Below are 14,053 nucleotides of genomic sequence, written 5' to 3'. Positions count from 1 at the left end.
TCATATATGCATGTAAAATTTAGATCTAAATAAAATTCAGATCAACATACGATATCATATATCTCATATACTAATCATGAATTATATTGAAAGTAATTTTATGACCTAAACATATAATCACATATCTCATATATGAATCATGAATCAGATCATATAAAATTTCAGGTTTATGCATGCATCTACATATCATATGAATATGAACTAGAAACTGTTCTAGATCAAAATTCAGATTTACGCATGCTTTCACATATCAACTATATATTCTAAAATCAAATTTAAAATTAAATTTTAGATTCAAAATTTATCTATATATCTTATGTATTAAGAAAAAATCAGATTTTGAAACTCTTTTCAAAACATGTATGTCAATTTCAGCATATGAAATCTATGGCTGATATCACTGTTGGAATTCGTATGTAGAGGCATGTATGTGTGTTTCAAAATTTTATTTTCTAAATACTGTAGTAGAATAGTAGATTAAAATATTTTTAATCTATAACATGTATGCATAAAAATATAAACCACAAGGATCTATTTCATATACTGAAATTGTACATATGTTGAAATTTAACATGTGATCGAATCATATACCTATTTTGCAATTCCTTTCTTCAAATATGGATCTGAAAGAGAAGAGATTTTCTCCTAACTATGCAAGTGCCCAGCCTTTATGGGTATCCACTCAAAATTAGCCTGGAATAGCCCTCTTAAGATTGAATTTTTTTCTCTAAGAAAATTCAACCTACGAATCTAAACGAAGCCTGAATCGTGATCAACTCTTTGATCTCTTTCCTTGAACTTCTTCTTCTCTTCTTCTCTTACCTTTTTCCCTTGTATATGCTACTACCAAATACCAAGAACCAGCACTCAAAGGGGGATGCCAAAGCCCTTATGGGCGTGTGGATTTAGGACGCCCAAAGGTGGGGCGTGTGGAATGCCTAAGGGAGAAGAGAGGGAGAGAGGAAGAGAGGGCGTGGGAGCTTCTAAAGGGGTATGGGGCTTGCTGGTTTGAATGCTTAGGGACCTTAAGGGAGGTCCCTTTAAATAGCCATAAGAATTGAATCCTATTTAATCTCATAATACAAGTCCTACTTGCATTAGATTTTCTATTAACTTAAGTTATTCAACTTCCTTTAGGAATCCTTTTAGGCACCAACTCTTAGAGCTCTTGCACCCACATAAACACACCCCAAAGTGCACTCAAGAGATGCCTCATAAAGGATCCACACACCCTCTAATCATGGGACACACCCAACTTGATCAAATCAAGATGACACCCAAAAATAACTATCAAGAAAATTAATTAAGGACTTACATCCTTAATTCAATTGATTCAAAACCTTAGATATCTAACAATTGGAGTCCAATGAATGTAATTCATTTAGGTTATTAGCAGGTAATTAAGTTTGAATTATCTTATCAAATAAGAAATTCAAACGTAAAGAGAAAAGTGGGTCCAACCATGTGCTAGCAAGATTATCTTGAACCCAATTAGGTTTCTCTAAACCCAATTGACACTTTATAAGCTCAATTGCTAATTTCAGACCTAATTTTCTTGTTGTGTGACCCCATAGGTTCAATTCTATCTGGTAGTGAGATATACAATGATCTCTATCAAAGTATCATTAAAAGTTTTTTTAATGGGTCTGAATAATTTCACTCTAACTCATCAAAGATTATCGATCCAGAACAACCCTAGTAAGCTCTCACAATCCACCAGTAATATCTAGCAGTATGTAGCGGTAATCCAGTAGAACTGAAATGAACCTCAAGGTGTAGTTAATGTGTGATTCAGACCCTCTATCGTGAGTCCCGACTAGATGGCAGGTCATAGATAAATTATCAAATCTCAACATCAGTCATATGATAGATTCGATCAGCTCAAGTCTAATTGTGATTTTTATAGAAACTCTTTTTCATCAATCACACTACTGTGGTCACAGATTCTCTGTGATTTTTATAGAAACTCTTTTTCATCAATCACACTACTGTGGTCACAGATTCTCGGACTTAGCCTCTCAAATCTGATAGGATTACTCTTCTCTATCAAGATCGATAAATCCCATCTTGATGCGCACCCTACTTCTACAGTGGATCAACTGTCGCCAACATCCACTACAATGGCTCATTGAGACCCATGTTTATATGTCAATCAAACTCCAGCAACCTTATTGTGAGCAGTACTACCATCTTAGATCAAATGACCATGCACACAACTACAGCATCGAGATAATTACTGACAATCGAATAGAAATCCAAGTGATCTCTCGTATGCTCATACTCAGTACTAGTTGTTCTCTAATAACTATCCACACTCGTCACTCAATGTCTCTACATTGTAGACTAGAGACTCATCTATCCCAAAGAAAGCAATCTGTGCGTCGGTCTATCCGGATCGATCACCATCTTTATGATGATTCTATGACTAGGAGCATTTAGGAATTAAATACATATTTTTTAATTCTCAATTCTTTGAGAATATGTATCGAAAATTAATTTTATTGATGATTCAAGGACACATCACACTTGAATGAAAATTGAACTTGTCCTTTTATTGATCAAATCAATATATTAAGTACAAAATTATGTCCTAAATTTATTATAATGTGTCGGCCATATTAGCTTCTAAGACATACATCGAACAGTCAGGATCAAGAAAAAAAGAGAAAGAGAGAGAACTATTTTGGGACACTGGCCATATCTCCTCTGGCTTCACCACCCATCTTCCATCAATATTTCATTAAGATCATGAAATGTATAAATTCACAAAGAGTGGTCATTATTGGATAACTCTAACAGTTGTTCACTCCCACAAGCAGAAGATATTATCTGCTTTGGTCTCTAGTCATCTTGGGCTCTTGGGTCTCTAGCCATCTTAGGTCTCATGGTTTTATCCTCTAAAAAGCACCTCACTGGAAAGAAAAGATCCCATTCCATATAAGCCATACTTCTTTCTCGATTCGCAACCGATGTAGGACTAAAGATACACTCTTCCCACGGCCCTCCTTCTAGTGCCAATGTTGTGGTCTGGAGACTTGGATAGATCGATCTTTGCACCCATCTTGACGAGGTATTGTTCACTTTGACTTCTAGCATGTTAAGTTGCTATCTTGAGCCTATAGCCTCTAGTACGTTGGGATGCCGTCTTAGGGCCATAGCCTCTAGTATGTCGGTATGCCGTTTTGGGCCTCACGGTTTTATCCTATATAAAAGACACCCCACTAGGAGAGAGAAGACCTCAATTCTATATAAGTCAAAATCTTTCTTGATTTACAATCGATATAGGATTAAAGATGCTTTCCTCTCGCAATGATACTCTTGGTTGGGCAAAGCTTTTGGACAGCCGAATAAGGTGCAAATCAACCATCAAGCATAAGTTTGTTGCTTAGTAGATAAAAATGGCTTTATCAATCATTGTGAAGTCATATGTCCTCACATAATTTGGCTTCTAGACTCTGCGTCAATGAATCTAAGAATTCCTGGCGGCTTCGTAACGGCTTCAATGTGAAAAGCATCGGTAAATGTCCACATTTCATCCAATCATCTCCAGACATATTCATCATTATACCGAGACGGTGCTAAAATGCATCTAATTCCACGGAAAAGCCACCAATAGCTATTATTCCATTACCTCATGCTACAATTATTCAAGCCAACTTTGTCCATCGAATTTAGAATCTAATTCCATGCTTTGTACTACTCAGGCTTTGCTATAAATACCATTCCCCAGGCAGTGACAAACCCAAGCCAAGCACCACTTCTAAGAGCTTTTCTTAGTCTTCTGTTGCGTGAGAGGAGCACTGTGAGAGGAATGGCGTCCCTGAAAGCTGAGAAGCCTGCTGGGCTCACGGCACAGCCCAAGGCTGGCGAGACTGCACCCAAGGCTCCGGCATCCAAGCAGGCCCCCAAAAAGGCCGAGCGGAAACCCCGTGAACCCCGGAAGAAGGTAATAGGGATTTCATTGCATGCATGTCTCCTTCCAAAACTAAGATTCTTAACAGTCTCATAGGACTGGGAAGGCAACCTCAGCAAAGTTTTGAAGGAAATATTGTTTGACGTAATACTTAGAATCAATATTAGAATTAGATAGAGGTAGATGGGTGGAGGTAGGTGTTTGTTTCTATGTTGTAGCTCTAATCATTTTGATTTTTAATCTCAAGCAGGGTAACGGTGGCAAACCAGCAGCAAAGAATTAGTGGCAGCAACTAGGAAGTTGGACATCCCACATGCACTCGAGTTATATCGAGATGATACCTGTGTTTGTTTTCCTTTTATGTGTGTTTTTCTCCCTTTTTTTTTATGTTTGTGTCCTGAACTCTAAAGGTTGGATGTATGTTTGGATGTTCGGCTTGGCCTGGTGAAACAAATGTATTGATGATTACCAAAACAGACGAATAGTAATAACTGTATGACCATGCTATGATCAAATAAACTGGTAATTTATTACAGGGTTTGGTTCTATTCTGGATTGATTTGAAAGGGTAACAAAATATTTTGACACAGTGATTTTGACATTTAATCTAATCCATTCATTTTAAGTTATGAATCCCATCGTACTACTGGATCTCAACCTGTTAACTCATTAATTTAATTATGAACCGGAATACACCCAAACCAACCCCACAGGCTGTATGATACTTTCATCATATTCTCATCACTCAATGGTAATTTCTGGGTTGACCGGGGAGAGGAGTCAGAATAGAGGAATTGTAGCACGCTGGAGAGAAGTCACGCCCCAGAGTTGTAGGACGCTCGAGAAAAGTCGTGCCCATACAAAACCACAACGATATGCCGGTCAGGCAAACATGCATGCTCTCGAGAATCTTCGGGGTCGTTGGGGGAGTCAGGATGAAATGGGAACGGGCAGCTCCCATCCTAACTGTTTGATTGATTAAAAAAAAATCTCATTCTAATTCTAATTCTAAAACATAATAAAAATGACTGAACCCTCCTAAAACCTAATTTTGATTCTTCATTAAGAATTCAAATGCCTATTCCAATTCCGAATTCAAATGTCTATTTCAATTCTGATCATAAACCAAATGAATCAAGCACTTCAAAAATATGACTGACTATTCTGGTTTTCATTTTCTCGTTTCAATCCATTTCCATTCTGTTTCTGATTGCGAACCAAACACTTTATATTACGATTAGCCAAGAGTAACATGAAGCAGTATAAACCAAGCAAAAGGGGAAAAGGGCAACCAACGAGAAAAATTATCATATACGGGTTGTGACTGAACCACCTGCCTGTTTTGACCATCAAATATAGGCCGCTCAAAATTGCAAACTGACAAAAGACGTAACAATTGGCCAACTTTGGTATCCAATTAGCTGAAAGGCTGAAAAGCATAAGAGTAGAGAAAAATGAGCTTCAGTAGTCCTTTCTCAGGGCAGTTATCTCAGGAAGAAATTTCCATTCAAATATGGGGAATGAAACCAGTGACTTCACTAGTTCAAGGTTTGCACTATTGATTTACTCTCTTTGAGAAAGCAAAAACACAAGAAAAGAAGAAAGAAATATAGAGTTCAGTTGCTGGCATCTCTGTTCAAACAGAACTAAAATTTTCCACTATTTCTCACATCTTTCTGTTAGCCCACAAAATGATACAGTATGGGAATAAACACAAACATAAATAAACAAACATAAATCCCTATTTTAACTGAAGAAGGATGAAGACATGAATGAAACCCTCTCTTCACCTCAACTGGAGCTGTGACAGCTACATACTGGAAGATTAAGATCCTGAGGAGGAACCTTCATTTTGAGTACTTAACTGCAGGCTTTCAATGGCAAGAAAAGGTGGCCTCTGTCCAAATTTTAACAGATGGGCCACTTCATAAACAGGTCGCAACTGCCAAATCATCTGAACATCAAGATATGCTTCACATGCAAAACACCATACTGACAGATCACTGTCACAAGTTCAGAGAAAAAATAAGTAAAACAATGTCTACTGAAATCAATTTATCATAGAAAACAAATGCTGATATAATACACCTGAAGCTGAGAGCTAGACAGTGCCCCGTTTCTTGATGATGACTGAGCATGTGTTTGTTGATAAAGCGGCTGCACAGGACATCTTTACAGCTCAAACACAGCCAGTTTTCAGCAGGGTGGTGGCATCTGAAATGCAATGCTTCAGTTAGAAATGCAACCTAAGCTGGATGCGGTTCAAGTACTATGCTTGAGGTATAGGATTTATGGACCCACATGCATGCACGCACACCCCAACATCAACCTACCGGCACATGCACATTTGCATGCAAATTGAGATTACCAATCATCTGAGAGATAAAATTGTGCAAATATCTACAGTTTGCTCTGTCAGCATTGTTTCTGCATACACCTAAAATGGCTACTGAGTTGAACAGTCATAAATTCACTGTCAGAAGGCTAATCGACAATCCCTTAACCTGACATATGAACGGGTTCCCTGTTGAAGGATAATAAACCGGCCAAATCTGATGAAAGAACAGCGAGAATCAGAACTTAGCTACTGCAATCAAATCTTTACACCGCATGATGAACGATGTCCCCTGCCAAAACTTACACCTAACACAAACAGCCAGTGATGAATGATCCATTAGGGACTTGGAGGCAATTGAAATTCTAGCCAGCATGCAACCCATGAACTACATCATTGTTTGACCCAAAGGCAGAAAACAACATAGCAGTAACCAAAACTCTGGATTGATGAGCTAATAGCATCAGTGCATTTGAAGGAGATGGACATCATTCTTTCACAAGGAATATGGGGAAAGAATACCAGCATTCAAATCATTATGGAGGATAAGCATATTTCTGGAATGGGACTTTTTATGGTTCAAAACTTGAACTGGTTCATCAACCCAAATCTGAAGAAATATTCTCATAATATAAGCATTAAATTAAGATTTGCAATGGCTAAAACAAATATGTAGATCAAACAGAAGATCACTATTTTCAACCAAATTCTTATAGACACAAACAAGACTAAGTTTATCGATCACAAAAACAAATACGGAGATCAAACAGAAAATCAAATTTATTTTTAAACAAATTCTTATACACACGCACATACACACACAAAATTAAGTTTTTCAACAACCCAAACAATTTGTAGATCAAACAGAAAATAAATTTTATTTTTTAACCTGATTCTTATAGCCATATAAGGCTTGAATTTCACAAATATAAGGCTAGAATTGCATCCCATGCAAATATTTCACATATAGTGTTGGATTTATTTTTAAAGTTTTGGAAAGCATTAGAATAGTCAAAATAATTATATTCTTCGAAAAAGCATTTCCCCTTATTTTATTTATTTTTGTAAGTTAGTACCATTAAAGTTCATGCCTTGGTTTTACTTGACTATAATTTTCTGTAACTTTTTCATGGGATTAATTTGTAAAAATTAAAGTTTGTTTAATCATCTCTATCGAACAAAGATAATTATAGGTCTCATTTTACAGGTAACCTCAGTTTTTTGTAATTAATTTTCTCAAATACAATTAATTTTGTCAGAGATGACATAAATGTATGCCTACACTATCTCACTTTCTTCTGCATTGCATATACCCATACTCTCTCACTTGTTTCTACACAGCATTATGGAAACCATATTTACGAAATTTGATCTTGGATATTTCCAAATGAAACTTGCTTAATCATAGATGAGGGTCATTAGTTCTTTACAATAACTTTGATGAAACAAATTTACTAGTTCCAACTTACCCATTGGACAAAGAAAGACAAGAGAAATGAATATAATACAACAATAATAAGGAGCTTGAAGCCTGATCGGGAAAGTATGTAACTTCAATTAAATTGATAATTAGGCAATAAGAAAGGTTAACAATAAAGGCTGTTTTCTTGCTTAGGCAATTGATAAAAAATATAAATAAAAAGGAAAAAAATTTACCTATAGTTCTCATTGACTTACACAAAGCTTATAATAGGCTGCCAAGAGAGGTAATTTAGTTGAAGATTATGGAGGATATGTATGTCGGTGCATTGACAAGGGCTAGGAGCTTCCCTGAACAAAGACAAGGGCTAGGAGTTGTTTGTCTTCTCAGTCACATGAGTCTTACACCAACAATGACACTAACCTCACAGCTGTTTAAACTAATCATACTGAACTTATGGGCAATTAAACACTCAAATCTCAAGAAATGGTATTGTATAAATGGCTGGCCAATATGGTATCATCTTTGATACAAGAGCAATATGCCATGATACACCTTGCTACAAACGAGCAGACATTTTTCTTAAAGAAAAAGAATGCATACCAAATAGTATGAGGTCAGAAAGATGTCAATATGCCTTGAGTTGGTGCAGGACAAACCCATTTTTCCCATTGTAAGTGTGTATGTCCCCAACCTTATTGGTTCATGGCTAGTCCGATATGTAACAGTAGATGTGAGGCTAATACACAAGGTTTCAACAGCTGCTGCTGTTAGTGAGAAAACATGCCATAGTTTCTATTACATGTAGGGTATTAATTGATGATTAAAGCACATGACTAAATGTTAAATTGTATTTAGGGAAGAAAGATTTAAAGCATGAGAGCTCCAAAATCAGCAAAATGAAAACAGAGCATTTGGAACGCAATTTTATTTAAAATAGAAAAGAAGATGAGACAACAATTATGATCGATAGACAAGAGATATCACAAAGTGAATTTTTTTCATCATATAGTATCAAGTATACAAACTAATGGAGAGGTTACTTATATAAAATAATGCTGGTTATAGCTATGGTATGCAAAATAGTGGAGAATAAATGAAACATATCGAGAGGTTAGTGGTTGGTGAAGTCATTGGTGGTAGGAACCAATGACCAAGATTTGAGTCCTATCCTCAATTCAATTTTGCTGGGATTTACTCCGGTCCTACAACTCAACTCAACTCAACCAAGGCTTAATTCCAAACCAGTTAGTGTTGATGGGTAGCATAAAACTATAGTCATATCATATGATTATGGGTTTACTCTTGTCCTAGTTCTCTAAAAGAGAGAGAGAGAGAGAGAGAGAGAGAGAGAGAGAGAGAGAGAGAGAGAGAGAGAGAGAGAGAGAGAGAGAGAGAGAGAGAGAGTATAATAGAATTATAATTGGTTGGGTGAGGTGAGGAAGTGCCTCTCAGCAGCTACATGATCAACTCATAGTCACATACCATAGTGACTTAAAAGAAAATTGATCAAATAGAAATAAGGGTTGCAAAATTATGTGGCTTAACTATTGAACAACAAAGAAAGTTTACCAACATCGTTGAATGTAGTCAAAATGAGAATATTGGGAAAAATGTGTAGTAAACTAGAAAGGATACAGTGAGATAAGAGTATACAGAGGAGCCATATAAGTTCCAGAATCAAAGATAAAATGATAGAGTAACAATCAAGATACTATGGACATGTATGGTGAAGATCTTAGAGGAATCCAATAAAAGGGGTTAATTTTTGTTAGAGGATATTAAGGAAGAAGGCAAATGCCTAAGGTAACATGGATGGAGATTGTAAAAAGAGATATGAAACAAAAAAGCTTGAAATAATAATCTAAGAAGGTTTGACAAATGATGATGCATAAAGCTGATCCAAAATAGATGGGACAGGGTTGGATAATTATGGTTATAGTTACAAGATTATCGCATGAACGTATCATGTTGTGTTAGTCTGTTTTGACAAGATACAAGCAGTACACAAAGGTATCTTCCTATTATGAAAAAGCTATTTTTCAGCATGCCTTCTGATGGCACTATGTTTTTTTGTCGACATGAATGCCCAAATTAAAGAATTCTAGTCATCGAACTCCAAATTGTCTTCAATATGGATTTGGCTAGAGAGATTAAAATGCATGAAGCCAAGTGGAGAGGGCTTATACTGTTATACATCATGCTGAAAGAGGATCAGTCCAGAAGTGACAATGAATGAGAGGATAGCATCACATCTTTGTGAAGATGCAACATCAAAGTAGAGATGATTAAAACAAATAATGGAAAGAAAAATAAAACTGGTTGCATGTGACGATAGAAGGCACAAGAATTGCAATCAAGGAGGCATGGTTATAGTGTTATCCATTGGGGATGTATCAAATATGTGGCATTTGGCACGTTAGGGTGAACTTTAGACAAAGAGAATCTTTTGATGATGCCTGCTTTGATCATGAAGTTATCAAAATGAAGCGGACTTCCATCATTAACAAATGGACTTGGAGCTTTTACCTTTTATCTTCCAGCGAAATATTCTTAGAAGAGACATGCATCAGGGAACAACATGACTCTATGATGACCAGATAAAAAGCAAAGAAATGGAAATCCAACTTTTTTGTGTCATTTATGACCATTAGGGGTTTGGGTGTTAGATGAGTGATAATAAATGCATGGAATATCCACAATAAACTAGTCACCATAGTGGAGAAAAACCCTATTGGCAGGCTTACCCATTTAAAGATACATTGCTAAGATTCATTAAAGATCCTTAAATTGGTTGTAAGTTCATGATTTCGGCCCATAACCTCTCCCTTTACTTTATTATCACTAATCTCTTTCTTAGAAAAAGAGAAAGAAAAATGAAAAAAAAATCACCCTTTATTTTCATAATGTAGGATAACTAACACTAGAATTAGGAACTGACAGGCATGCTTGTAACTGCATTGTGTTTTAGATAATGTGATGAAAACTTATCGGTCCATCTTTCTGACCATTCAATGTCTGACACATTTAAAAAAGAAAAAGAAAAAGAAAAGAAAACTTGCATTGTATTTTTGGTTGAGTAATCCTATTTTTAATCAATATATACAAAAGTAACAAAACTCTTTTTGTACTTTTACGTTTCAATTACCAGCCTTTTCTACTAAAAGGCCACAACCAACCATAACTTACATGGATTTGTTATTGGTCTATCCAGCACTCCTTGTCACAATTAAAATCATGTCTAAACATGCATAATCCAGTGCTCATGAGTAAGATCTAGGAAAACAACAAAAAGTATAGAGTAGAAGACACCTTTACCCATAAGAACCAAGTCTCTAAATTACCGTATAGAGGACAACCAAATACTAACCCATTAAGACAGATCCCTGTCATCATTATTAGTCACAAAAATTCATTCTTTCCACAAAGTTTCCACATACAGTGATCTCCCATGCCTAATTCATGACCCATCGCAGGTTCTTAGTAATTCTCTTCCATCCACTTCCACTTAGGTTAGCCAAAAAGAGGAACCAATTAAAAAACATCGAATCGTGTTTGGAGATGAACACTAACCTGGTGCAAGGAGAATCAGGAACGGGGATGTTAGAGAGATCAGAACAGAGCGAAGACAAATGATCACATGATGTCCGAGCCTCCACCCATCCGGACTCGGCCCCATAGAGCTCCTCTGATTCTGCCTCCTGAAGAGCAACAGAGAGAAGGTGGTTTATGAATCTTTAGAGAGAGAAGAACACGAAGAAGGTGAAGGAAGTAGAAATGGATCCATTTCTTACCCACCCCGACGACGAGCAGCCCTCGTTCGCCATTAATGGTGGAAGCTGTAGACAATGTTTTAAAAAACGGATCGCCGATCGAACCGGAAAAGTGATCGGGTCACGGGTTAGTGGTTAAATAAAAAGAAAATGATAGATGTCATCATAATTACATACTAAATATATTATATAAAAATATCTATTAATATTTTTCTAGAGGCTCTTACAATCCTACTTAATATTAAATAATTACTGAAACAATAATCGTTATAATGAAAAATAATAGACAATAACAAAAAAAAAAAAAAATAACAGCATTATTTTAACATTCACTTTTCATTACATAAAATAATAATATTTTCAAACCATACAATCATTTTTGGTGAGAATTTTGAGATAAAAATTTGAGTTTTTTGAAAATTTATTTTATTTAAAAGAATAAGCAAAGTCAATTATCATTGTCTACATTATAACGATTCACTACAAGGGAAAATAATGGCTTTCAGACCTTTCCTTTTTTTTTTTAATGTGAATCTTTCCACGTTATTTACCTCAATAACATAACAGGGATGGCCGAAATCACTATAACACCCATTAATCATAGTTATAACACCGTTATCTAAAACCATCATCTTTGCTTCTGCTAAAAATAATTAAAAACAAGAAAAATGTATCCATCGTTTTTTCTATTGACATGTCCATCATGTAATAAAGGTTTGCAAGGGGAAAAAGAAACCCTAACAACAAAGTACGCAGAGCACATTTACTTAGGATTAAGAAGAAAAGAGAAAGAGAATCCGTAATAGTCAATTGACTAGGGTATCCAGGAGCCATGGAGAGGGAAGGATCCCCATATCAAAGTAAACAATATCTACTCATCCAACAAGAAAAAGGGGAAACAAGCAACAAACCTCGTAAATTAGGGATGAGGGGGCCGTGAAGGCGGAATGGAGGGAGAGAGAGGGTCTGGCTGCCAAGTTCCGGCAGCCAAATCTCGAGCTTGATGTCGGCCTAGAGAGAGAATATCCCAATGGAGAACCAAGGCGTCCGAATCGATCGGATTGAGAAAAACTTTGCATTTTAAAAGCAGCCACTTTCATTATTAAATTAAAAAAAAATGGAAAAGGCCGGTTTATATGAACCACTAACGGTTCGAATGAAGTACCGGTTTGATGACGGTTGAGCGGTTTTGAAAAACAAAGTCGGTTTTTTCTTAAAATGGTTTAAGTGGCTGATCCAGACCGTAGACCTCGCCAAAGTGGTTTGCTCTTAGGGTAGGACCCAAAGGAGCGGGTTGTCTACCAACCGCACCAGGAGTCCTGTACTCGATGGGAGGATAGCAACGCCATTACCGGTGCGTTATTATTGAGGAAAAAAGGGCTTTTTTTTTTTTTTGGTAGGAAAAAAAAAAAGAAAAAGAAAAAAAGGGCTTGTTTGATACCAAAAGTTTTCTATCCTAAATAAAATAATTAAATACTGACGATACGCATCGGTTTAGATGGCAAGGATGCTTTACCAGATTACCAAGTAAGCCGGTAAATTTATTTAGTGTAACCATAATCAAGATGTAACCTCGAGTTGAACATAAAGAAACTCATCTCTCTTATCCTTGGGTTTTTCTCCCGCTCCTTTACTCTTAGGTCGGGTTGGGTTGGACTGGACATGAATTAGATCATGTGCAAGTTGAGTTAAAATTTTATTAAGCTGCATCCTAATTTTTCTATTAAACAAATAATCCAATCTAAGATGCATAATATGTTTACTAAATCAGTTGAATCAGATTAAATAGGCTAACACGCAAGTTGTTTTTAATGGGTTAAACATATTTACGTTGCTTTGACAAATTAGGTGGATTGGTTTAAGATATAGAAATGGTTTAAATACGGATGACAAACATATCAAGTCGGGCCATAAATGAATTGGATTTACGTGGGATGAATCTAAAAAAAGAAAAGCCAAATCTGAACCTGACCTATAACCATGCACCTATAACCATGCACGTGAGGCAGGGAGAAAGAGAGTCTCTCTCTTTCCTCTCTCCTTTCTCTAATATCTCCCCACTTTCTTTCTCTATGAGTTTCTCTCTCTATTTTCTTTTTCTAAATTTTTTTTTTCTTTTTATGAATTTTTCTCTCTAAAAATCTGACGGATTAGTAGAGGATGCAGGTACTTAGACAAACCCAGATCTTGGTTGATCTTAGGAGCAGTCCTGGACTTATGATGTTTAGGAGTTTTTTATAATTTTTTCATCTTTAATCGCACATAATTTTTATGTTTGACCCTGATCATGTAAAGGTGCGACCATCTGTACAAGATGTTGACCGGAACATTTTGATTTCGAGTTCGTAGATCGAAAAATTTATTGATTTCTGTATTTGGATTAATCACCAATAAAAATAAGAATTCTTGTACACAAACATCTGTATGTATGTTTAGTTCTACTTTGCATGGTTTCGATTTTTTCTAACCGATTTTGATGGATATATAATTGTCAATATGACTACTTTTAGTTGATGGCTTTTCGCATGGTTTGAATTGTGATACCGGCTATTGAGACTTTTAAAAAGAACATAATATGATATCATATTTTTTTGGTATAATGGAGATTTAAT

General features: G+C 36.0%; 1 protein-coding gene and 1 long non-coding RNA gene across 3 annotated transcripts; one reads left to right on the top strand and one right to left on the bottom strand.

The window, feature by feature from the left end:
- The first annotated feature begins 3,744 nt into the window (after window positions 1-3,744).
- On the top strand, window positions 3,745-4,448 carry LOC114914837 (uncharacterized). Its single transcript, XR_003802690.2, has 2 exons — window positions 3,745-3,946; window positions 4,164-4,448. It is a non-coding gene; the product is annotated as an uncharacterized lncRNA (long non-coding RNA).
- Window positions 4,449-5,380: 932 nt separating this feature from the next.
- On the bottom strand, window positions 5,381-12,513 carry LOC105058048 (uncharacterized). Of its 2 annotated transcripts, none has more exons than XM_010940824.3 (5): window positions 12,353-12,513; window positions 11,463-11,507; window positions 11,242-11,369; window positions 6,002-6,127; window positions 5,381-5,916 (listed from the first exon to the last, which is right to left on the bottom strand). In XM_010940824.3, the coding sequence occupies exons 2-5, from the start codon at window positions 11,493-11,495 to the stop codon at window positions 5,739-5,741; spliced, it is 465 nt and encodes a 154-aa protein (XP_010939126.1). In that variant the 5' UTR covers window positions 11,496-11,507; window positions 12,353-12,513; the 3' UTR covers window positions 5,381-5,738. The 2 variants fall into 2 exon arrangements, with proteins under 2 accessions (XP_010939126.1, XP_073105650.1); XM_073249549.1 differs by having other exon boundaries at window positions 11,463-11,546; window positions 12,354-12,509.
- Window positions 12,514-14,053: the final 1,540 nt, after the last annotated feature.

This window comes from Elaeis guineensis, chromosome 15 (assembly GCF_000442705.2).
Source record: "Elaeis guineensis isolate ETL-2024a chromosome 15, EG11, whole genome shotgun sequence".
In the NCBI taxonomy this organism is placed as follows: Eukaryota; Viridiplantae; Streptophyta; class Magnoliopsida; order Arecales; family Arecaceae; genus Elaeis; species Elaeis guineensis.
Note: the sequence above shows the minus strand (reverse complement) of the source record. Positions and strands in the feature narration are given on the sequence as shown.